The sequence below is a fragment of the Ooceraea biroi genome, chromosome 7 (genome assembly GCF_003672135.1).
Source record: "Ooceraea biroi isolate clonal line C1 chromosome 7, Obir_v5.4, whole genome shotgun sequence".
NCBI classification, from domain to species: domain Eukaryota; kingdom Metazoa; phylum Arthropoda; class Insecta; order Hymenoptera; family Formicidae; genus Ooceraea; species Ooceraea biroi.
The window spans coordinates 4,895,789-4,921,128 of record NC_039512.1 but is presented as its reverse complement, the minus strand read 5'-3'; the positions used below and the strand labels follow the sequence as shown (position 1 = coordinate 4,921,128).

Genomic DNA, 25,340 nt, shown 5'->3' with positions numbered 1-25,340 from the left:
AGACATGTAAGAAGATTTGTTTCTTATATTACTAAGAGGATATCTAAGTAGAGTTTGCTTTATAGAAGATTATTTACGTCTCTTTTAATAAGTTAATTTTAATTACAATTTTATATTATTTTGTATTTATTGCAACGGAAACATTAACACTAATTCTACTTATGTAACATTAGTTGATTAAAATTATACTAGTATAATATAATAATACTTATTATACATTCTTATTTTTCTAAAAGCATGGTAGTGTAAGACAAATTCCAGATTATATATCGGCTCCACATCAGAAATTATTTGTAAAAGTACCATTACAATATATACAATAACTGACTTTTATCTAAATCTTGAACATAATAAACTTTACGGAAATATTCAATATTTAAGAATTGTATGCGATAAGTAGAAGTAATAAACTAAGGTAAATAAATAAAATACTTACAGTTTCTTTTATTACTGTTATGGTTCTAGGAAACGCTAAAAAGAATTTATTCTTAAAGGAAATTTTAATTCCTCGTCGTTGCAAGTAAAACAGATATGTAACCGGCCGATGTCTTCATCAACTAAAAACATTTAAATTTGGAGTATAATAGCACGTATGTTAATGTATTATTTATTAATAAGAGATATTCTATATATTAATTTTTGAATATATATTAACATTCTGTATGTAGACAAATCAATTTATAAAACATGACATATAGTTTTATCCACTTTATATAAAAGATAAATTATTCTATGTTCACATAGTTTAATACAAGTAAGTAAGTTGCAAGTAAGTTGATGTTATTCAATAAAACTTCCATAAATAATAAAATTCTTCACATATTAGAAACGTCAAATGTCATAGTTCAAATGTTATGAAAGTTTAAATCACTTAAAATTATGTGCCAGTGCGTGAAATTATACATAATATTTATACTAAAGTTATTCTACTATTTGTGATATATCTTACATTGCAAAGCATAGCCATTGTCACTGGAAACACTTTTCCAGCAGTGAAATATACAGGCTCACTAACTTTAATCATAAATGGGATTAAATCCTTCACTTCTTTTGGATCCAAATAGTACCATTTGAATTCGTAGACCGCATAATAAATTCCATTGCACTTAGAAACATTACAGTTATGTTTAAACAATATATATAAGAAACACATGTTTACTACATTTCAGTTTTATATTATTGTATTTTATATCATATAAATTCTTTCTGCTAACGTGCGATAAATAGAAATACACTTACTTCAGATATTAGTGCCTCGCCAACTGCGCAATAAATACCCATATGTACGAGCATAGAGATAATAATAACGATAATAAATAACAAACGCGTGTACGATACAGTGTTCCCTTCGACTTCAAGTAGCTAATTATCATCATTAAATCATGTTATGTCAATAGGTAGAATCGACATTTAAGTGTAAAAGTTCATGTTAAAAAATTATATGTTTTTTTAGCAAGTAGAATTTCGTGTGCGATAATAATGATTATTAAGAAAAAGTATAATAATAAATAGGTTAAATATTTACGAAAATTTAGTGGTACTTACAGTAATGAATAGGAATCCGCAGAACGCAAACATTATTCCAAAATATACAAACAATATTAAAAGGATCACACTGTACGTATCTTCTATAGTATTTATAGCTCTAAAATATCATATTAACATATATAAAATATATTGGCATGAGTGTATTGTAATATATTCATACATACTTGAGCAATCGAATATGATACTTCACGTTATTTTTCAATAAGGTTCGAAAATTTTCGTGACTATGTTTCAAACGATTCCTCATGATGCTCAATTGTCCGCAAATATGAAAAACACATAATCCAAAAAAATTATCAACTCCTATATAAAGTATGGCAATAGTACTGAGAGAGATGAATTGACTAATAATTGTTAATTCGTACTGTGGGCTCTTTGCTACATCATAAATGTAATAGGTTTGTATAACCATTGATTTGCCGGAATCAGTGATATTCGGTGTCATAGTCAATGATTTTCCGATAATAGGCATGCCGAAAAGCATTATGAATCCCATCACTATTACATGATACGTGCATGTAATTATTATACGTGCACGTAGCGCCCATTTGATCATCGTATTTTTTTCATCGGTGGTTTTTGTCTTTAACCAGTCTTCGACAATCATCTTTACAAGCGGGGCAAGTGCTTCAAAAACATCGGAAATTTTAGTAAATATAATAATCTTATACATGTTTATATCATATTAGAAGAGTAAATTTGCGTAGTCTTAAACTGTAAACAGTCCACAGTCTGTCTTTTTATTTTGCAGACTTTTATAAGACTTTATAAGATACCTCATGACCCTTCGCATAAAAACATTTTCTTATATTTACTTATATGTACTTATATATTTTATTTCGTCAGATTTTTATACATACCTATATAAATCTGAGATATTGAACATTTACCTTTTTTTTTCCACCAAAATATTGGGAGTTTTATTATGTTGCTAAGAATCGGTAAAGTAAATTGTAAATTGTCTGTTGTCAGCATAATATCACAATGAACTTTAATTAATGAATGTAAACAAGGCACTAATAAAATTGTCACCACCAGAAATGTAAAAAGCACACGTATATTGCTCATTATTTTCTCTCTGGAAGTTTCTTCCGGATTAGGCCATAGCCCAAGTAAATTCAAACCCGCACGATTCAATTTCACTGCCCATTCGAAGCCTTTCTATAGAAATTGTAATGAGATGAAAACTAATTGTACTTTCAACTTCAACAATTCAACAAATTTTGTCTTTCAACACTCATTTTTCTACTTATTTAATTTTTAATAAAAATGAACGTGTAGAATAATATATCTTGGAATAATTAACTTAAGAAATTGTGCCAGTTTATAAAAAATTAGTATTCTCGAAACATGAATATTTCTATTTGTAGTTATTATATAATGTTAAATACCATTTCGTCTGGAGTATTTTGAATCACCCATATCGAAGGTTAGAGAAAAACTGATGGTTGCTCTTGCTGCGTAAATCGACGTTACCTCGCATTCAATGAGAAAAATTTATCGAGCATGTACAAAGTTGTTAAACTACAAAGCACATACGACACAGCATTAAATATTCAAAACTTCAATTCACGCGATATCATTGATAGTACTTACAGAAGAAAAATTACTAATATGTGATCAAAAAACTTGGTTGAAATGTTACGTATCACATCTGCTGTATTCTCAGGTATAACGTCAAGTTAGTTGCATAATGTTGGTTGCAATATGTATATTATAAGAAAATTTTATATGAAGTGTGCCTAAAATAATCTTTAACCGCAGTTAGTTCCGAAACAGGAATTAAATTTAATTACTTATATTAGTTTGTATGCGTGTCCTCACTAAATATATAAATTGAATATATATCTTTCTTATATTATTTAAGTATCTTATTCAATTTTATTTTATGATAATTTCTCGTTTTATTTTATTATATAATACATAAAAATGAAAATAAATATGTACGTGTGTGTGTATATTATTAAATTAATTTTATCAATTCTTATCTTTTTCTTTATCTGTTTAATATTCTTCTTTTAGAAACATATTAACCATATGTTGAATAATTACTTAAACAAATTCTAGAAACAATGTGATTATCTTAACCCTTTCACTACGGGCGATTATAGTCGCTCGTCGCGGAACGCTGTTCACAAACTACGGGCGACTATAGTCGCTGGAAATAATTAAGATTAAGTTTGCAGTTGGATGCAAATGCAAAAAATTTTAAGTGCAATAAATTCTTTTTTCTCTATACTTGATAATATTTACTCGACAAATATTAAATTCGTGCAAAACTTACCTTTTCAAAATAAAAAAGACGCCAAGTGCATGCGATGATTGGTTTTATAGAAAAAATATAATATAACATTGTTTTTTAATACAAAACAAGTTTTGACGAAACGCACTTGACATCCTTTTGTACTTTTTTTAAAAAGATAAGTTTTGTATGGATTGCATTTACTTATTAATAAGCTCTCTCCTCTTCAACATTAAATAATTGATAATTAAGAATCTTAATACTTAAGCCGCACATCCAAAAAACGCATATCCTTACGTATTTTATACACTTTAACGAAATACATATATTTGAAGATATTTTATTCTTTGAAAAATTTTATATATAGGTTTCCGCATTTTTAATGATCACATTATTTTAATTTACTTATTTTACTCCAAGTTTATTCACTTACTTTCTATGCACTTTTAGTACTTTCTTAATGGAAATTAATAAAATTATGCGAATTTTGTGCACAATTCATCGCAATAATGATGTTGAAGCAACAGCCTGGATCAGATTAAGTATTAATTCTGAATCTCTGTTCAATAAAGTTAGTATCTTATTAATATGTACAAGAATATCAAAACTTATTTGCAAATGATATACTGTTACTTACACATTTCAATAATTAACAAATTTTTGATTAATTGTTTCTAGTCGTAAACAAAACCGATACATAACCAGTCGAAGTTTTTATTAACTATAAAGAAAGTATCTATTATGTTATGGACAGACAGCAAAATAAGAAAGAGAAAGAGATTATTTCTAATATAATATTCAAATTATGTTTATGTTTATAAAAATATCTTACACTGCAAAATGTAGCCATTGTCATGGGAAATATCTTTCCAACAGTAATATAACACGGTATCTTAGTTTGGATCAATAAAAAAATTAAATTTCTGGCTTTTTTTGACTCCAGGGTGTACCATTCCTGGCTGCATATTGCGTAGTACATTCTATCGCACTTAAACATATCACATGATATTAAAGTGTTAAATTATATTGTAATAAGAAGTGAAGATTATATCGAAAAAAATACATTTCTGTATTATTTTGTACTTATCCGGTTTTTTCGAATATTCAAAACTTAAATTTGACAATATATGTTTTGTAAAAACAATTTCTTTCAATTCTGTTTACTTCTTTAATAAAGTGAATAAAGAGTCAAAATGAGATATGGTTAACCTGATAAAGTTTGACTTACTTGGATAACTAAAATTTCACCAACAGCGCAATAGAGACCCATATGAACAAATATAACAAAAACAACGCAAATGAGAGATGTTACATGAGTAATTGATACAGAATTTCTTTCCTCAACTAACTATTTTTATTCCATACAAGCATAAAAAAATATAAGTACAATATTATTTCTAGATCAATTTAGAAATATATAATATTATTATAACTTTTGTATTATTATATACTATTATAACACAAAATAATATACACATAATATATAAATGCAACTTTATGCTTTTATAAAATATAAGATAACTTCTAAATTATGACACTTACATTAATTATTAAGAATCCATAGAAAGCAAAGAGAATGCTAAAATATAAAAATAATGCCAGTAACATCTTATTATATGTATCCTCTATAATGGCAATGCCTCTGTAAAATAATATTCAATGTTAAATGCATTTAAAAGTAACGGCTACACGTATTATGTTGTTCGATAAGTAACATCGCATTTCGATAAGTATTATAATAATATCGAACGACCAAATATATTGCTTAATACATCTTTGCTATAAAATTAGAGACCCTCTAATAAGAGTCTGGCCATAGAGCGATTTGGTCAAAATCGTGCGAGAGAGAAAGATATATATATTCGCTAAGAATGCGCTCACGCACGCGCTACAGATAGTCCACGATACATTTTAACGAGTATATACTGATTAAAATGTATCGTGGACTATCTGTAGCGCGTGCGTGAGCGCATTCTTAGCGAATATATATATCTTTCTCTCTCGCACGATTTTGACCAATCGCTCTATGGCCAGACTCTTATTAGAGGGTCAGTATATAAAATGATACATGAATCATATACATGTATGAAATACTATACCTAAGCAATCGTGTATGATTCATCACGCAATTCTTCAAGCCATTATGAAACTTCACGAATTTATTCAAATACATGAAGCGAGTACTCAGAATATCCAATTGGCTGCAAGTGTGAAATACTAATAGTCCGAGGAAATTATCGATACCCGTGTATGTAACGGCAGCGAAAAAAAGGCCGATGGAAAGACTAATATATGTAAGTTCGTATTGTGGTCTTGATGTTACATCGAAAAAGTAATAAACTCTGAGGGGGAACCTTTTTTCTGTATTATTAATATTCACTCCGTATGTTAATGACACTCCAAACATAGGTAGAAGAATGACAGAAACAAAAGCTACTCCTGTTAAAATGTATGAGGCGAGAACAATCATACGTAACCTCTGTGTCCATGTAATCATCACGTTTCTCTCGCGTACATTTCTCGATTTTAACCAATCTTCGGTGATCATGCTTATTAGCGGTATTATGTCTTCCAAAACATCAAAGAAGCAAATTTTAATGCACCTAATTAGCCTATATTTGTCTTAAATCGATGGCGAAACTGTATCTCTTTCTACAAAAGCCTACTTTTAGTTACTATTCACTAGAAAAATGTTTTGCAAGGCTATTATTTTAATCGACTTCACACTTTTTTGCAAAATGATCTTTAATACGAAGTTCGAATTTCTTATAAATATAAAATTTTATGTTTCTGCTTTTTTATGCAAACGCTAAATAGAAAATATACTATTACATAAATGAAATATTTTATATAATTCGCAGAAATATCATTTATGGGATTATATATATTTATATTTATATCTACCTTCTTTCTTCCACCAAAAAATTATTATTCTTATAACGCAGGTAATCATCGGTAAGATACCTTGCAGATGTTCTATTACTATCATGATGTCTTCATGAGTCTTTATTAGGGAATGAATACAAGGAAACAGAACACCGAACACAAATAGTAGCAAAATGGCGAGAACGTGCAAATTGCGCTTTAATTTTTCCCGAGGAACTTCCTCAACTTTAGGCCATAATCCAAGTACCTCCAAACTGATACGATTTAGTTTTATTGCCCATTCGAGATCTGTCAATAGAAATTTTGATGAGTCGAAGTTCTTGAAGTGATTTATTTATTACAATGTTCTGACACAAATTAGGTTATTTTGCAAGTTGGTTTTATAAAATGTAAGAACAAATATATAATAAGAAGTAATCAACATTTTCTTGAAGCATTTACGTAAATTACATAAATGGAATAGTAAATGCAATATAATGGACTTCAAGTTTGTATAAATAGAAATAAACTCTAATATTATTGCAAACATAATATATATAGTCAACGCGTTGATAAAAAGACAAGATAATAATACCAATATCCTGTTTGTCATAAAAAATCAAATAAACATATAATTTGACTAAAGAATAAAATTCTTTTCTACAAAGCAAGTTTCTCTTATGTAACAAATATGTAATGGTAAACACCTCGATACCCGCTTTTCGAACTATCCATATCGAATATTATCTAACGACTATTGTTCATTCTTTTTGTTCGTGCCAATTTTCTAGCAGTTAAAGAAAAAAAATCTACCATGTATAGAATGTCGGCGTAATAAAGTTTTTCAAAACTTAAGGGCAAACGTATCATCAAAGTGTATTAAATATTTCAGTAACTTTTTTCGCTCAGTTGTTTGAAATGGTCATAAAAGAACTGCGTGCTAACAAGCGAACGATCATGTAAGTGAAATACCACGCGTGTACATACACGTGTTAATTCCCAGATATAAGGACTGATCGATTTTGGACGCCGCACATGTATTGCTTATAGACTCTGGATATAAGTAATCATTTTTACAAAAAGCGTTTATTTTGGCTGATATTTTAACAGTGCTTGTTCTATTTGTGGTTCCGTATACAATATGATGTGCCAAAAAGTGTTTTCGTGCATATACAATATTATACTTTAAAGGAAAATTTGTTTAGTAAAATGCCAAAATATTTATTATGCTCTTTGTAGTGATCTAATGTGTGACTGCATAAAAGAAAAACACTTTTACAAAAGAAAATATTTGTTTCAAAATATGTTTCGATATTATTTATCCTATTTTTTGCGGGCGCTTTATGTACAGTACATTAAAAGTGTTCCTACATTAAACATTTTCATATATCAATTTGAATCTTTTCATATATGTTATAATTACTACATAATTTTTCTCAGAATTATGGTATTTATTGTAACTGTCATAGCGCTCTGCATATATGTGTAAAGGCAATATTGAAAATTTTTGGATGAAGAAGAAATCATTCTTGATCGCGTATTATTTAACCTTCATCTTTACTTAAGCTTTATCACACTTTAAAATTTAAATATTAAAAATATAAAAAATATTAAATATTTAAAGATACATATATTTCAAGACATGTTATTCTGTAAAGTAATAATATATTCTCAGGTTTATACATATTTTTAATGATCATTATTTTGATTAATTTTTTCCTTGAATTTTATTTATAATAAACTTGTATACTTGCTATGCACTTATATTATTGTCTTAATAGAAATTAATAAATATTCTAGCATTCTAATATTTTATGCAAATTTTATCTTCATCGCAGTCAAAGCAACAGGTTTGATTGGATTAAGTATTAACTCTGGATTTCTATCTCATAAAATTAATTATGTATTAATACATAATTAATACATATACATACGATACATACAAATATCGGAAATTATTTTGAGATGATATACTAATACTTACACAGTTATTTAATTATCATACTGCTAGAAATTATATTAAGCCTTTAAATCATTATTTCTTGCCGTACACAAAACGGATATATAACCAACCGAAGTTTCTACTAACTGTAAAGTATGTATTTATGTTAAATCGACAGATACTAACATAAGAAAGAGAGAGAGATTAACATAATTATAAAACATTCAAATTATATTTATAATTATGTATAAAATATCTTACATTGCAAAATGTAGCCATTGTCATAGGGAATACTTTTCCAGCGGTAATATAACATGGTATTTTGGTCCGGATCAGTAAAAGAATCAAATTTTTTATTTTTTTTGAGTCCAGAGTGTACCATTTCTGGCTGCATATTGCGTAATACATTCTATCGCACTTGAACATTTAAAATATACATATAAACTGCTAAATTACAGTTTAATTAAGAGTAAAGATTATATATCAGAAGAAACATATTTCTATAGTATTTCTTACTTGATTTTAGTAAATTTAATATAAAAAGTAAATTTAACAAAATATTGTTTTTGTAAAAACAATATTTTTTATAATTCGGTATGCCTATTTAATAAAGTGCATAGAGAGTAAAAATGAGATATGGTTAACTTGATAAAATTTAACTTACTTGGATGATTAAAACTTCACCAACAGCGCAATAAAGTCCCATATGAACAAGTATAGTAATAACAACACACATAAGAGATATTATGCGAGTAATTGATAGATAATTCCTTTCCTGGACTAACTGTTTTTATTCCGTAATACAAGAAGTTATATAAATGCATTATTATTTCTAGACCACTTTACAATCTTTATATTGCATATTATATCTTATGCTATTACATAGAATTATATTATGTATATTAAGAAGAAATAATGTAAATATGACACAAATAATATACGTTGCTTAAATGCAACTTGATGCTTTTACAAATGTAAAATAATTTTCAAAGTACTTACATTAATTATTAAGAATCCATAGAAAGCAAAGAGAATGCCGAAATATAAAAATAATGCTAGTAACATCTTATTATATGTATCTTCTATAATGGCAATGGCTCTGTAAAATAATATTTAATGTTAAATGCATTTAAAAATAATGGTTAAATGTATTAGGTCATTCGATAAGTAAAATATGTCACATTTTTTTTAAATTCTATACAACAAAACTTGCAATAAAACGTTTGAAGGAGCTTTGTTCATCAATAATATAATTTTTTGACACATTAATCGTAAATTGAATTAATATTGTGATTCTTTCGGAGTCTGTCATGCAAAAACAGTCCTGATTGTAATTCATCAAAAAGTTTCAAGTTGTTATTAAATAATTTTACAAGTTACTTTTGACTTTCTAACATTTATACCATCCTTTTACGAGTGAAAAAGAGATATATTTGTACTGAACTAAAAATACACTATGAATACTCGAACTGCGACAATAAAATTAACTTGAATATGCATAATAAACTCTTACTATAATAATAATATACTTGAATATGCATAATAATACTAAAAACATGTCAAAACATTTCTAATATAAACAAAATAAATATAATACTTATCAAACGACCAAACATATTAGATTTATTACATATTTGCTAGAACAGCTAGAAAATGATACATGGATCAAATGTGGAATACTGTACCTCAGCAGTCGTGTGTGATTCATTACGCAATTTTTCAAGTCATTATGAAACTTCATGAATGTATTCAAATACATTAAACGAGTGCTCAGAATGTCTAATTGGCCACAAATATGAAATATTAATAGTCCGAGGAAATTATCGATACCCGTGTATGTAGTGGCAGTGAAAAAAATACCGATAGTAAGAATAATATATGTAAGTTCATATTGTGGGCTTTTCGTTACATCGTAAAAGTAATACACTCTGAGGGGGAATATCTTTTCTGTATCATTAATATTCACTCCATCTGTTAACGATAGTCCGAAAATAGGTAAAAGAACGCCGCAAAAACAAGATATTCCCATTACAATGTACGAGGATATAACAATTATGCGTGATCTCTGTGCCCATGTAATCATCATATTTCTCTCTTGTACATTCCTCGATTTTAACCAATCTTCGGTGATCATGCTTATTATTGGTATGATGTCTTTCAAAATAACAGAAAAGCAAATTTTAATGCTAGTAATAACTCTGTATCTATCTTAAATCGAGGTCGGAAAATGTCACGTTTTACAGAAGCTTATTCTTATCTGTATACTACTCAAAAGTATTTTACAAGTTATTATTTTAATGTATTTTCCTTTTACATTTTGTTCGCAAAATAAGTTTTAAGAATAGGTTTGAATTTCTTTTAAAGATAGAATTTTAAGTTTTTACGTAAACACTAAATAAAGATTAACTCTTACATAAATGGGATATTTTATATAACTCACAATAAATATAATTTATTAAACTTTATAAATATATAATTATATCTACCTTCTTTCTTCCACCAAAAAACAATTATTCTTACAATGCAGGTAATCATCGGTAAAATACATTGTAGATGTTCTATTATTATCATGATGTCTTCGTGAGTCTTTACTAGCGAATGAATACAAGGAAACAGAATACTGAGCACAAATATCAGCAAAATGGAGAGAACATGCAAATTGTGCTTTAATTTTTCCCGAGGGACTTCCTCAACTTTCGGCCATAATCCAAGCACCTCCAAACTGATACGATTTAGTTTTATTGCCCATTCGAGATCTGCCAATAGAAATTTTGATAAGTCGAAGTTCTTGAAGTAATTTATTTATTACAATATTCTAACACAAATTAGACTATTTTGCAAGCGAGTTTTGGAAAACCAACTACATGACATAATAAGAGGTAACAAACATTTTCTTAAAGTCAATCAATCAAATAAATAAGTTTGTATCGCCAGGATGAATCAATGAAGGTATTCCCTTTTTCATCTCGACCAAACTGGCAAATTTATTAATCTATATTACCAATATAGATTAATAAATTTGCCAGTTCGATCGAGGTAAAAAAGGGAATATCCTCATTTTCTTAAAGTATTTAAAAAAATTATGTAAATAGAATAATAATGTGAGAACAATACTGGATTTCAAGTTTGTATAAATAGAAATAAGCTCAAATGTTATTGCAAAACTAATACATGTATTGTCAACGCGTCGTTGATAAAAAAACAAGATAACAATAGTATTATTCTCTTCGTAAAAAATAAATAAACATATAATTTAACTAATGAATAAAAATTCTTTTCCGTAAAGGAAATTTCTGCTATGTGACAAATATAATGTGACGTAATGATAAACACCTCTGTACCCGTTTGTCGAACTGTCCATGTCGAGTATTATCTAACGACTATTGTCCATTCTTTTTGTTCGTGCCAATTTTCTAGCAGTTAAAGAAAAAAAATCTACCATGTATAGAATGTCGGCGGAATAAAGTTTCTCAAAACTTAAGGGCAAACGTATCATCAAAGTGTATTAAATATTTCAGTAACTTTTTTCACTCAGTTGCTTGAAATGGTCATAAAAGAACTGCGTGCTAACAACCGAACGATCACGTAAGTGAAATACCACGCGTGTACATACACGTGTTAATTCCCAGATATAAGGACTGATCGATTTTGGACGCCGCACATGTATTGCTTATAGACTCTGGATATAAGTAATCATTTTTACAAAATGCATTTATTTTAGCTGATATTTTAACAGTGCTTGTTCTATTTGTGGTTCCGTATACAATATGATGTGCCAAAAAGTGTTTTCGTGCATATACAATATTATACTTTAAAGGAAAATTTGTTTAGTAAAATGCCAAAATATTTATTATGCTCTTTGTAGTGATCTAATGTGTGACTGCATAAAAGAAAAACACTTTTACAAAAGAAAATATTTGTTTCAAAATATGTTTCGATATTATTTATCCTATTTTTTGCGGGCGCTTTATGTACAGTACATTAAAAGTGTTCCTACATTAAACATTTTCATATATCAATTTGAATCTTTTCATATATGTTATAATTACTACATAATTTTTCTCAGAATTATGGTATTTATTGTAACTGTCATAGCGCTCTGCATATATGTGTAAAGGCAATATTGAAAATTTTTGGATGAAGAAGAAATCATTCTTGATCGCGTATTATTTAACCTTCATCTTTACTTAAGCTTTATCACACTTTAAAATTTAAATATTAAAAATATAAAAAATATTAAATTGTTTTATTTAAAACAACAAGATGCAACATAAGAGAGAGAAAAGAGAGATGATTACATTACAACATATTACAAAATATTTAATTCATTATATATAAAATATCTTACATTACAAAATGTAGAACATTGTCATAGGAATACTTTTCCACGTGATATAACATGACACCTTGGTTGGATCAATAAAACGGAATCAAATTTTTGGCTTTTTTTGAATCCAGGTTGTACCATTTCTGGCTGCATAATTGCATGGTACATTCTATCGCACTTGAACATATTACAATATATTAATGAAGTGTAAATTACAGTATAATTAAAAAAAAGATTATGTATTACAAAAACAATGTTTTTACATTTTTTTCTCTTGTTTCTTGCAAAAATTTCATATATAAATGATTAAGAATAAATATATTTTATATAAAATTTATCAATATAAAAATTAAGAATCATTAACAGAAAATTAAGTTTAATAAATAGTTTTTAAAAACATAATCATTTTTTTATACTTTTGTATGTCTATATAAATCGAATGAATAAAAAATCGTATGATATGTATAGAGAGTGGGTTAACATGATAAAATTTAACTTACTTGAATGATTAAAACTTCACCGACAGCGCAATAGAGAGCCATATGAACAAGTATAGTAATAACAAGCAAATAAGAATAATATGCGGTAACTTGATAAATAATTCCTTTCCCACTAACTGGTTTTATTCCGTAACATGCAGAAGAAGTTACGCAAAAACATTATATTGCTAGACCATTTGAATCTTTATACTATTATAATTTATACTATGATATGATATAAATAATAATATTATATGTATATACATATATACACATTATATATATATATATACTCTATAATATAATGTGGTGCGTGCGTGGCGCGCGTTTGTTGTTGTGTGGCTGTGTTGTGTGTCTGTGTGTGTATGATGGAATAACACACCGACGCAAAATATATACGTTGCATAAGTGCAACTTGATGCTTTTATAAATGAAAATAACTTAACTTACTTACGTTAATTATTAAAATCCATAGAAAGCAAAGAATACCAAATATAAAATAATGCAAGTAACATCTTATTATATGTATCTTCTATAACGGCAATGGCTCTGTAAAATAATATTAATGTTAAATGCATTTAAAATAATGGTTAAATTGTATATTTTAGATATTCGATAATAACATATGTACTATTTTTGTTATAAATTCTAATATCAACAAATATTGCATCAATAGAAACATTTGTAAAGGAGCTTTACGTTATCCAATGAATAATGAATTTTTTGAATACATATTAATCCGTAAGATTCTGAATTACATATATCGAGAATATCAATTTTCGGATCTGATACATGCAAAAACATCCTGAAGCTTTGTAATTCATAAAATTTTCGAGTTTTCGTTAATGTAAAATAATATTGAACATCTTCAAATAATACGAAGTATTACTTCTTGATCCTTATCCTCATAACACTTTATACCATCCTTTTACGAGTGAAAAAGAGATATATTTGTACTGAACTAAAAATACACTATGAATACTCGAACTGCGACAATAAAATTAACTTGAATATGCATAATAAACTCTTACTATAATAATAATATACTTGAATATGCATAATAATACTAAAAACATGTCAAAACATTTCTAATATAAACAAAATAAATATAATACTTATCAAACGACCAAACATATTAGATTTATTACATATTTGCTAGAACAGCTAGAAAATGATACATGGATCAAATGTGGAATACTGTACCTCAGCAGTCGTGTGTGATTCATTACGCAATTTTTCAAGTCATTATGAAACTTCATGAATGTATTCAAATACATTAAACGAGTGCTCAGAATGTCTAATTGGCCACAAATATGAAATATTAATAGTCCGAGGAAATTATCGATACCCGTGTATGTAGTGGCAGTGAAAAAAATACCGATAGTAAGAATAATATATGTAAGTTCATATTGTGGGCTTTTCGTTACATCGTAAAAGTAATACACTCTGAGGGGGAATATCTTTTCTGTATCATTAATATTCACTCCATCTGTTAACGATAGTCCGAAAATAGGTAAAAGAACGCCGCAAAAACAAGATATTCCCATTACAATGTACGAGGATATAACAATTATGCGTGATCTCTGTGCCCATGTAATCATCATATTTCTCTCTTGTACATTCCTCGATTTTAACCAATCTTCGGTGATCATGCTTATTATTGGTATGATGTCTTTCAAAATAACAGAAAAGCAAATTTTAATGCTAGTAATAACTCTGTATCTATCTTAAATCGAGGTCGGAAAATGTCACGTTTTACAGAAGCTTATTCTTATCTGTATACTACTCAAAGTATTTTACAAGTTATTATTTTAATGTATTTTCCTTTTACATTTTGTTCGCAAAATAAGTTTTAAGAATAGGTTTGAATTTCTTTTAAAGATAGAATTTTAAGTTTTTACGTAAACACTAAATAAAGATTAACTCTTACATAAATGGGATATTTTATATAACTCACAATAAATATAATTTATTAAACTTTATAAATATATAATTATATCTACCTTCTTTCTTCCACCAAAAAACAATTATTCTTACAATGCAGGTAATCATCGGTAAAATACATTGTAGATGTTCTATTATTATCATGATGTCTTCGTGAGTCTTTACTAGCGAATGAATACAAGGAAACAGAATACTGAGCACAAATATCAGCAAAATGGAGAGAACATGCAAATTGTGCTTTAATTTTTCCCGAGGGACTTCCTCAACTTTCGGCCATAATCCAAGCACCTCCAAACTGATACGATTTAGTTTTATTGCCCATTCGAGATCTGCCAATAGAAATTTTGATAAGTCGAAGTTCTTGAAGTAATTTATTTATTACAATATTCTAACACAAATTAGACTATTTTGCAAGCGAGTTTTGGAAAACCAACTACATGACATAATAAGAGGTAACAAACATTTTCTTAAAGTCAATCAATCAAATAAATAAGTTTGTATCGCCAGGATGAATCAATGAAGGTATTCCCTTTTTCATCTCGACCAAACTGGCAAATTTATTAATCTATATTACCAATATAGATTAATAAATTTGCCAGTTCGATCGAGGTAAAAAAGGGAATATCCTCATTTTCTTAAAGTATTTAAAAAAATTATGTAAATAGAATAATAATGTGAGAACAATACTGGATTTCAAGTTTGTATAAATAGAAATAAACTCAAATGTTATTGCAAAACTAATACATGTATTGTCAACGCGTCGTTGATAAAAAAACAAGATAACAATAGTATTATTCTCTTCGTAAAAAATAAATAAACATATAATTTAACTAATGAATAAAAATTCTTTTCCGTAAAGGAAATTTCTGCTATGTGACAAATATAATGTGACGTAATGATAAACACCTCTGTACCCGTTTGTCGAACTGTCCATGTCGAGTATTATCTAACGACTATTGTCCATTCTTTTTGTTCGTGCCAATTTTCTAGCAGTTAAAGAAAAAAAATCTACCATGTATAGAATGTCGGCGGAATAAAGTTTCTCAAAACTTAAGGGCAAACGTATCATCAAAGTGTATTAAATATTTCAGTAACTTTTTTCACTCAGTTGCTTGAAATGGTCATAAAAGAACTGCGTGCTAACAACCGAACGATCACGTAAGTGAAATACCACGCGTGTACATACACGTGTTAATTCCCAGATATAAGGACTGATCGATTTTGGACGCCGCACATGTATTGCTTATAGACTCTGGATATAAGTAATCATTTTTACAAAATGCATTTATTTTAGCTGATATTTTAATAGTGCTTATTTTATTGTTTTGTGGTTGCATATACAATACCATGTGCTACAAAGTGTTTCCACGCATATAACTATTATACTTTAAAGGAAAATTGCACATTTTTAATGATCACATTATTTTGATTACTTTTTTCTCTATTTTTATTTATGATATTTATAATGTGTATAATATTATATTATGTATAAAAATTGTTTACTTGCACATTATTTTCTTAAAAGAAATTAATAAATATTGTATAAGTTTTATATAATTGTACAAATTTTATCGTCATTGCAGTGATGATATTAAAACGACAAGCTTTACCACATTAAGTATCAGTTCTGGATTTCTGTCTGACAAAGTTAATAATTTAGTAATACCTAATATCGAAAATTATTTTCAATTGATATACTAATACTTACACATTGTTTTAATTATCATTTTTTGCTAGAAAGTGTATTAAACTTTTTATTAAGTATTTTTAGTCGTAAGCAAAACGGATATATATCCAGCCGAAGTTTTTACTAACTACAAAATATGTATTTATGTTAAAACAACAGATAGCAACATAAGAGAGAGAAAGAGAGAGATGACTTACATTACAACATAATTACAAAATATTTAAATTACATTATATATAAAATATCTTACATTACAAAATGTAGACATTGTCATAGGGAATACTTTTCCAGCGGTGATATAACATGACACCTTGGTTCGGATCAATAAAAGGATCAAATTTTTGGCTTTTTTTGAATCCAGGTTGTACCATTTCTGGCTGCATATTGCATGGTACATTCTATCGCACTTGAACATATTACAATATATTAATGAAGTGCTAAATTACAGTATAATTAAAAATAAAGATTATGTATTACAAAAACATGTTTTTACATTTTTTTTCTTGGTTTCTTCAAATTCAATATATAAATATTAAGAATAAATATAATATAAAAATATTCAATATAAAAATTAAGAATCATTTAACAGAAAAATTAATTTAATAACATGTTTTTTAACAACAAATCATTTTTTTATACTTTTGTATGTCTATATAATCGAATGCATAAAAAATCAGTATGAGATATGTATAAGATGGTTAACATGATAAAATTTAACTTACTTGAATGATTAAAACTTCACCGACAGCGCAATAGAGAGCCATATGAACAAGTATAGTAATAACAAGGCAAATAAGAATTAATATGCGTGTAACTGATAAATAATTCCTTTCCTCAACTAACTGGTTTTATTCCGTAACATGCAGAAGAAGTTACGCAAAAACATTAATATTGCTAGACCAATTTGCAACTCTTTATACAAATATTATAATTTATACTATGATATGATATAAATAATAATATTATATGTATATACATTATATACATACATTATATATATATATATATACATACATCTATCTATATACATGTGTGCGTGCGCGCGCGCGCGCGCGCGCGTGTGTGTGTGTGTGTGTGTGTCTGTGTCTGTGTGTCTGTGTGTGTATGATGGAATAACACAACGACGCAAAATGATATACGTTGCATAAGTGCAACTTGATGCTTTTATAAATGAAAAATAACTTAACTTACTTACGTTAATTATTAAAAATCCATAGAAAGCAAAGAGGATACCAAAATATAAAAATAATGCAAGTAACATCTTATTATATGTATCTTCTATAACGGCAATGGCTCTGTAAAATAATATTGAATGTTAAGTGCATTTAAAAGTAATGGTTAAATTTTATTGTATTTATTTATACGTATATATATATATATATACACGTATTTATGAAATATAAAATATTGTATGTAAAATATAAAAATTGTAATTAGGTGGTTCAGTAAGGAATATTGCATCTTTTTAAATGTATGAACCATAAATGTATAAGGAATACTATACCTCAACAATCGTGTGTGATTCCATACGCAATTCTTTAAGCTATTATGGAACTTCACGAATTTATTCAAATATATCAAGCGAGTACTCAGAATGTCTATTTGGCCGCAAATATGAAACACTAATAGTCCGAGAAAATTATCAATACCCGTGTATGTGATAGCAGCAAACAAAATGCCGATGGAAAGACTAATATAAGTAAGTTCGTATTGTGGGCTTTTCGTTACATCGTAAAAGTAATACACTCTGAGGGGGAACATCTTTTCTGTATCATTAATATTCACTCCGTGTGTTGGTGATATTCCGAAAATAGGTAGAAGAACACCACAAACAGAAGTTACTCCCATTACAATATATGAGGATATAACAATTATGCGTGACTTTTGTGCCCATGTAATCATCACTTTTTTTTCTTGTACATCCCTCGATTTTAGCCAATCTTCGGTAATCATGCTTATTATCGGTATAACGTCTTCCAAAATATCAGAGAAGCAAACTTTAATGCAATTAATAACTCTGTATCTATCTTAAATCGAGATCGGAAACTATGCCACATTTTACAAAAGGCTCTTATTTGTGTTACTAATCAGTACAAAACTATTTTATAAAGTTATTTTAATGTATTTCTTTTTACTTTTGTTCGCAAAGTAATTTGGAAAAATAGGTGTAAATTTCTTTTAAAGATAGAAGTTTAAGCTTTTATACAAACGCAAAATAAAGATTAACTCTTACATAAATGGAATATTTTATATAACTCACAAGAAAAATATCAGTATTGGACTTTATAGATATATGTATAATTATATCTACCTTCTTTCTTCCACCAAAACACTATTATTCTTACAACGCAGGTAATTATCGGTAAGATACCTTGCAGATGTTCTATTACTATCATGATGTCTTCATGAGTCTTTATTAGTGAATGAATACAAGGAAACAGAACACCGAACACAAATAGTAGCAAAATGGCGAGAACGTGCAAATTGCGCTTTAATTTTTCCCGAGGAACTTCCTCAACTTTAGGCCATAATCCAAGCACCTCCAAACTGATACGATTTAGTTTTATTGCCCATTCAAGATCTACCAATAGAAATTGTGATGATGAGTCGAAGTTCTTGAGTAAGTTATTTATTATAATGCTCTGACACAAGATGGACTGTTTTACAAAACGTTTTAGTTTTATAAAACATAATAGCAAGTAAATACATAATAACAGGTAATATCAAAATTTTCATACAGCATTTAATAAATTTAATTATGTAAGTAGAGCAGTAACGTAAAAGCAGTATTAAACTTCATGTTTGTATAAATGGAACTCAAGTGTTGTTGCAAAACTGTACTGTCAATGCGTAGTTGATAAAATAAAATATAACAATATACACCAAAATCTTACTCGTTAAAAAATATTAAATAAACAATTTTACTAAACATTATATTCAGCAAAGTAAATTTCTTTTGTGCAACAAATATGTTATGATAAACATCACCTTGGTGCCCGTTTTCTATCGAACTATCCATGTCGAGTATTACCTAACGACTAATGTCCATTCTCTGTTCGTGGAAGCACAAAAGTTCTATTTTATCTCTCTATTAATGTATCATGTAAAAAAATATCTCCCATCTGTATAGAACTTCGACGCAACAGAAGTTTTTAAAAATGTAAGGGAAAATGGCATCGTTAGTAAAGTGCATTGCAAATTCCAGAAACTTTTTGTTTTCCCTTGGTAGTTTAAAACGGTCTAAATAAAAAACTACGTGCTAACAAGTGGACCATAACGTAAGTGAAATGGTACACGTAGACATATGTTATTTCCCAGATACTAAGAGTAATCGATTTAGGATGTGGCGCGTACATCACTTATAGGCTGGCTATAACTAGAGTAACTTAGAGTATGATGGTCATACGGAAAAGATGGCCATAGGCTGTAATTTTACAATAATTGTTAAATAGTGCATTTTGGTACTTAATCTCAAAGATAATTAATATTTACAGTAGTTAACATACGTACACTAATCGAAATAACAATATTATGAATAATATCTAACATTTTAATTTTCGATTACCTGCATAGTTTTTCATATGTCTAGTAAAAGTTGCTGTAATGTGAAATAAATTATAATTAAGCTGCCGTAATCAACATTAGATACATAATGAAGGTATTTGTCAAATATATATTATAAAATAAATATATTGTCAAATACATATTGGTGCGTACAGAGCTCATAAAGTCCGTGCACGGCAAATATCATATAAGTATTGTTCGAACACCTATGCATACACACACTCGCATATACATAAACAATAGAGACTCTCGCTCGTTCCCGAACGCGGTTCCCTCTTTTCCGATTAATTGAGTCGGCATATTTCTAAGACGGCGGCATCGGGCGGTCGGCGCCTGTGATGTTCGGCCGCGTTTATCGGCGCGTTCGCGGCTTCGACTCGCGGATCGAGCGATCTGCCGACCACCAATCCGCGGACAAGATGGGCGGACCGAAGGGCCGATACGTTCGAGTCGTATTTCGGATTTTACCAGTCGGTTATCGATAGCCTTAGAGCACGAACGAGCGAGTGTCACTGCGCGACTCAGAGACTTGGTCTCCCAGGCGTTGTCGTCAAGCGACTCAGGGAATTATACCCCAGGCGTTGTCGCCCATCGACTCAGGGAAGTCATTCCCCAGGCGTTGTCGATGTCCAAGCGGTCTATATAGCCAATCGCGAATACAAGCGAAATAAGATTCTCAAAAGTGTACAAAGTGCCGATAATAAACGTTTTCAAATTCCACACGAAACTACGGTGTAAATATTAACCACATTTATACCGATACACGGAACACATATTGTCAAAATAAGATTAAATATGTAAAATTATATGTATGGCCATCTTTTCCCTAAAAGTCAGGTAAGATGGCCAATGCTTATGTAATATTTTGATAATATAAAATTTCTAGTAATTATTTTCTCTTTAATTTCGATAGTATTACGTACTTTAAGCTTTAGTGAAATAATATGCCAAACGCCATTAAAAAATAACAGAAATAAATGTTGTTTTTTGCATTTAAAAAAACTATGGCCATCGTACCCTAAGTTACCCTAATCATTTTTACAAAAAAACATTTACTCGTAATTTGGCTGATGATTTAATGCTTATTCTATTGTTTAGTAACTGCATATATAATGTGTAAAAAGTATTCCCGCGCAAGGGTATTATAATTTATAAAGATTTTTGTTAATAAAGTGTCAAAATATTTGTTGTACCTTTTGCAGTAAATGTAAAATTAAATGTGAGTGTTTTACAAAAGAAGACCTTTGTACATCTAAATATATTTCGATATTGCTTATTCTTCTTTTCGTTGGCGTTTTAATGTACAACGCGTTAAAAGTGTTCACATATCAAGGATTTCCACATGTTCTATGATTACTGCGTAATTTTTTTTCAGAATTATGCTATTTATTGTTACTTTCCTAATGCTTTGCATGCAAAGATAAGCCAGTGATGCCAAAAACGGGCGCCCATACACACGACGTAAAGAAGGTATAACTTGTGTGTGCCACGAGGCATCTCCACTTCGTTCCTACATACTACCGCATGCTACTAAGGCCCGTTTCTGGTATCACTGCAAATATGAAAATTGTAAATATGTATAACAAACTTTTATTTTTTGATTAATTGTTAATGTATAATATATAATATAGACAGGATAAGAATTTATAAAACTTAGATGTTTCAGATACACACTATTAACTTACAGATTTTTGTTACTTATAAATTAAAACCAAAACCTTAGCTGGTAGATAATAACATTCTTTTAAACTAAATATTTACCATAATAAATATATTTGCAGAAACTTTATTATAGTACAACATATATTTAGATTTTTACATTTTGATTATATTAATTATATTATTCTCTATAATATTTACTTTTTACTTTTATTTATTTGTTTTATGCATTTCAATTTCCTTTTTATAGAAGTTTACAAATTTCGTGTATATCTTGACAGAATATATCATACCGTAGAAACAAATGTGTGGTCACTGGCCAATTCGCGTCCTTAATTTAAAGTTATTAATTTATTAATATAATAGGTAACAATCGTTATATGTTACATGTTACATGTCATCGACAAATGTTACAATTAATAATAAACCTAAAATTTTGTTATAAGTAAGATATTAATACTTACATATATCCTTTTAATTACTATGTTGTGCCAAGTCATTCTTAATTAATTTTTGATTGTAAACATAACGGATACATAACTGACCGAAGTTTTTACTAGCTACAAAGTATACTTTTAGAATAATGCAGACACATCCTAAGCATTTTAAAGATATGTACAAATATAAGTAACGAAATGCTATATATGTTAACTGTATATTGTAAATGCGATGTCTACATCTGATGCAATATTCACCTTAAGATATTATATATATTAGATATCTTACATTGCAAAATGTAGCCATTGTCATAGGAAATATTTTCCCTGCCGTAATGTAAGATGATATTCTCGTTCGTATCATTAGAAATATTAAATCTTTTGCATGTTTTGGATCAAGACAATACCATTCTTGATCGCATATTGCATAATAAACTTTATCGCACTTTAAAATATTTAAAAAATATTTAAACATGTATGTATGTATATATAATATAACAATATACAATATATAAAAATAAGAAATCTACCTGAGATACCAAAATTTCACCTACGGCACAATACAAGCCCATATGAACGAATATATTAGTAAGATTACTTACGAGATACAATATACGAGTAATAGAAACATAACTCTTTTCTTCAATCAACTGATAATGAGTCCGTGGCGTACATAAAGATATTTATGATATAAGTTTGCAATTACTTTAGGATGTCATCTTAGTTATTCCATTATATATATATATATATATATATATCTTACATATATGTATATTGTTAAGATTTAAGAATACCACACACATAATATATATAATATATAATTTAATACTCGCGCGTAAATATGAATGAAGTATACAAAACCATGTATATAAAATAAATAAAACACTTACGCTAATAAGCAGAAATCCAAAGAAAGCGAAAAGAAGTCCGAAGTATAGAAACAATGCCAATAGTATTTTATTGTATGTATCCTCTACGATAGCGATGGCTCTAAAATGATCTTTCATTTAGGTACACAAATAATCGAGCGTTTTATATAGTTTAAACCAAGTATAACACATATTTAATAACAATTAGCAATAATTGAAACGAGATACATTATAGCACTATTTTAAAATACAAGAACATATACGATGAAAGAGAAATGAGTTCCCATAAAATGATTAGACCATACGTTGAGCAAAACAAAATCGAGGATACATGCAGTTATATATTTTTTTAAAGATAAAAATTATGAAAACTTATTGTTGCTGACATCGCACATTTAGTCACCATTATAATTAATTTCATCATGGACATTTTATTGTAGTAAATTGATTTCCGAGGAAAAAGGAACAAGAATAATATATAAAATACTACACCTAAGTAATCGTATGTGGTTTCTCACACAACTTTCCAAGCCGTTACGAAACTTCGTTAATTTACTCAAGCATGAAAAGCGAGCCGTTAAGATCTCCATTTGTCCACAGATATGAAACACTAGTAACCCAAGAAAATTGTCGATTCCTGTGTATGCCATTACGGCAAAGAAAAAAGTGATAACTTGACCAATATACGTTAGTATGTACAGTGGTGTCTTTGTTACATCGTAAATGTAATAGCCCTGCAGCGGTAGTATCTTGTTTATATCAGTAGCATTCCTTGTATATGTTACTGAAATTCCAAGAGCAGGCAAAACGACAACACAGGCATAACTTATTCCCATTATGGAGTATGCAATCATAATAATCTTACGTGGCTTCTGTGCCCATGTGATCATTATATTCTTCTCTTGTATATTTTTTGAGTTTAACCAATCTTCTACTATCATATTCATTATCGATATTACAGCTTCCAAAGTAAAATTGTAAAATTTAATACAAGTAGCAAGGGTTTATATGCGTCTTGACACAGAATTTAAGTAGAAAAGAGTATTATGACAATTATCAAAATTATGACAAAATGCTTTTCTCTTGATTTCATTTATTGCGTTTATTCTAAATTCTCTATAATTATATTATTACGCCTACCTTCTTTCTTCCACCAAAAAATTACCAATCTTATAACGCAAGTTACAAGTGGTAAAATAAATTGCAATTGTTCAATTATTAACGTAAAATTCTGTTGAATTCTCAACAGCGAAAGAGTGCAAGGAAATAGACCAACAATTACAAGCATCAATAGAACGACGAACACATACAAATTGCGCTTTAACTCATCTCGACGAATTTTCTCGGGTTTAGGCCATAATCCGATCATTTCTAAACTGATGCGATTCAATTTCACTGCCCATTCGAAATCTACCTATAGAAGTTTTAATAAGTCAAAGCCTTTAGACTCATTTATTTAATACTATTAATTTCTTGCACGAATTATTGCCACGAGATAAATTTCTGCTATTGTAATGAGATCAGTAAGTACTAAACACCTCGGTTTGCATTGTTCGGATATTTCATGTCGAACGTTATCTAAAGACTGATATCTGTCGTTCGTGCAAGAAACCAAGTTACTTCCCTTTCAACAAAAAGCATCGACTGTGCATGCACGTGATGTTAATTTTTAAATATGGTTGGTCCGTTGACGCGCGATTAAACGTATTTGATTATTCAAGGAACTTCTCTTGTTCATCCTCATCTATTTCAAGTAACCGCGAAAAAACTTCTAATA

The 25,340-nt window shown here is 28.6% G+C and overlaps 5 protein-coding genes across 13 annotated transcripts; all 5 read right to left on the bottom strand.

Annotated features, from left to right (window-relative positions):
• Positions 1-62: 62 nt before the first annotated feature.
• LOC105287044 (odorant receptor 43a-like) lies at positions 63-3,429 on the bottom strand. Of its 4 annotated transcripts, none has more exons than XR_003406760.1 (8): positions 2,940-3,429; positions 2,409-2,709; positions 1,713-2,175; positions 1,546-1,645; positions 1,240-1,362; positions 950-1,105; positions 437-557; positions 63-355 (listed from the first exon to the last, which is right to left on the bottom strand). XR_003406760.1 is itself a non-coding variant. In XM_026971019.1 (8 exons), the coding sequence occupies exons 2-8, from the start codon at positions 2,940-2,942 to the stop codon at positions 501-503; spliced, it is 1,203 nt and encodes a 400-aa protein (XP_026826820.1). In that variant the 5' UTR covers positions 2,943-3,072; positions 3,145-3,429; the 3' UTR covers positions 63-500. The 4 variants fall into 4 exon arrangements, 2 of the variants coding, with proteins under 2 accessions (XP_026826820.1, XP_026826821.1); XR_003406761.1 differs by having other exon boundaries at positions 63-340; XM_026971019.1 differs by having other exon boundaries at positions 63-557; positions 2,940-3,072; positions 3,145-3,429.
• Positions 3,430-3,537: 108 nt separating this feature from the next.
• LOC105275922 (putative odorant receptor 83c) lies at positions 3,538-25,092 on the bottom strand. Of its 2 annotated transcripts, XM_026971021.1 has the most exons (8): positions 7,363-8,298; positions 6,695-6,964; positions 5,890-6,358; positions 5,333-5,432; positions 5,019-5,138; positions 4,623-4,778; positions 4,428-4,511; positions 3,538-4,349 (listed from the first exon to the last, which is right to left on the bottom strand). In XM_026971021.1, exons 1-7 carry the CDS (start codon positions 7,388-7,390, stop codon positions 4,455-4,457), a joined length of 1,200 nt encoding a protein of 399 aa, XP_026826822.1. In that variant the 5' UTR covers positions 7,391-8,298; the 3' UTR covers positions 3,538-4,349; positions 4,428-4,454. The 2 variants fall into 2 exon arrangements, with proteins under 2 accessions (XP_026826822.1, XP_026826823.1); XM_026971022.1 differs by lacking the exons at positions 6,695-6,964; positions 7,363-8,298 and adding an exon at positions 24,704-25,092.
• Positions 9,021-12,819, bottom strand: LOC113561428. Its single transcript, XM_026971037.1, has 5 exons — positions 11,931-12,819; positions 11,084-11,353; positions 10,283-10,751; positions 9,597-9,696; positions 9,021-9,381 (listed from the first exon to the last, which is right to left on the bottom strand). Exons 1-5 carry the CDS (start codon positions 11,956-11,958, stop codon positions 9,253-9,255), a joined length of 996 nt encoding a protein of 331 aa, XP_026826838.1. The 5' UTR covers positions 11,959-12,819; the 3' UTR covers positions 9,021-9,252.
• Positions 14,984-20,687, bottom strand: LOC113561442. 5 transcript variants are annotated; one of them, XR_003406757.1, is made up of 8 exons: positions 20,023-20,205; positions 19,346-19,615; positions 18,539-19,031; positions 18,230-18,329; positions 17,757-17,876; positions 17,285-17,440; positions 15,407-15,676; positions 14,984-15,075 (listed from the first exon to the last, which is right to left on the bottom strand). XR_003406757.1 is itself a non-coding variant. In XM_026971003.1 (8 exons), the coding sequence occupies exons 1-8, from the start codon at positions 20,051-20,053 to the stop codon at positions 16,922-16,924; spliced, it is 1,260 nt and encodes a 419-aa protein (XP_026826804.1). In that variant the 5' UTR covers positions 20,054-20,687; the 3' UTR covers positions 16,845-16,921. The 5 variants fall into 5 exon arrangements, 4 of the variants coding, with proteins under 4 accessions (XP_026826804.1, XP_026826805.1, XP_026826807.1 ...); XM_026971003.1 differs by lacking the exons at positions 14,984-15,075; positions 15,407-15,676 and adding exons at positions 16,845-16,986; positions 17,056-17,080 and having other exon boundaries at positions 20,023-20,687; XM_026971004.1 differs by lacking the exons at positions 14,984-15,075; positions 15,407-15,676 and adding exons at positions 16,845-16,986; positions 17,056-17,080 and having other exon boundaries at positions 18,539-19,007; positions 20,023-20,687.
• Positions 22,355-24,697, bottom strand: LOC113562244 (putative odorant receptor 83c). Its single transcript, XM_026971039.1, has 6 exons — positions 24,056-24,697; positions 23,585-23,684; positions 23,225-23,344; positions 22,984-23,139; positions 22,722-22,817; positions 22,355-22,588 (listed from the first exon to the last, which is right to left on the bottom strand). The coding sequence occupies exons 1-5, from the start codon at positions 24,508-24,510 to the stop codon at positions 22,764-22,766; spliced, it is 885 nt and encodes a 294-aa protein (XP_026826840.1). The 5' UTR covers positions 24,511-24,697; the 3' UTR covers positions 22,355-22,588; positions 22,722-22,763.
• Positions 25,093-25,340: the final 248 nt, after the last annotated feature.

Bases quoted from the DNA above. Each gene is read 5' to 3' on its own strand.
- LOC113562244 (XM_026971039.1), bottom strand. From the start codon at position 24,510: ATGAATATGATAGTAGAAGATTGGTTAAACTCAAAAAATATACAAGAG. The intron at 23,685-24,055 runs GTGTAGTATTTT...AGATCATTTTAG, and splicing joins AACCACATACGATTACTTAG to AGCCATCGCTATCGTAGAGG. The intron at 22,818-22,983 runs GTAAGATATCTA...TATACTTTGTAG, and splicing joins CAATGGCTACATTTTGCAAT to CTAGTAAAAACTTCGGTCAG.
- LOC113561428 (XM_026971037.1), bottom strand. From the start codon at position 11,958: ATGGACAGTTCGACAAACGGGTACAGAG. The intron at 11,354-11,930 runs GTGTTTATCATT...TTCTATTGGCAG, and splicing joins TTCGACAAACGGGTACAGAG to ATCTCGAATGGGCAATAAAA. The intron at 9,697-10,282 runs GTACAGTATTCC...ATTATTTTACAG, and splicing joins AATCACACACGACTGCTGAG to AGCCATTGCCATTATAGAAG.
- LOC105275922 (XM_026971021.1), bottom strand. From the start codon at position 7,390: ATGGATAGTTCGAAAAGCGGGTATCGAG. The intron at 6,965-7,362 runs GTGTTTACCATT...TTCTATTGACAG, and splicing joins TTCGAAAAGCGGGTATCGAG to ATCTCGAATGGGCAATAAAA. The intron at 5,139-5,332 runs GTAAGTGTCATA...GAATAAAAATAG, and splicing joins ATGGATTCTTAATAATTAAT to TTAGTTGAGGAAAGAAATTC.
- LOC113561442 (XM_026971003.1), bottom strand. From the start codon at position 20,053: ATGGATAGTTCGATAGAAAACGGGCACCAAG. The intron at 17,877-18,229 runs GTAAGTAAGTTA...GAATAAAACCAG, and splicing joins ATGGATTTTTAATAATTAAC to TTAGTTGAGGAAAGGAATTA. The intron at 17,081-17,284 runs GTAAGATATTTT...TACACTTTCTAG, and splicing joins CAATGTCTACATTTTGTAAT to CAAAAAATGATAATTAAAAC.
- LOC105287044 (XM_026971019.1), bottom strand. The intron at 1,646-1,712 runs GTATGTATGAAT...ATGATATTTTAG, and splicing joins TATCATATTCGATTGCTCAA to AGCTATAAATACTATAGAAG. The intron at 1,106-1,239 runs GTAAGTGTATTT...AATGTTTCTAAG, and splicing joins GCGAGGCACTAATATCTGAA to TGCAATGGAATTTATTATGC.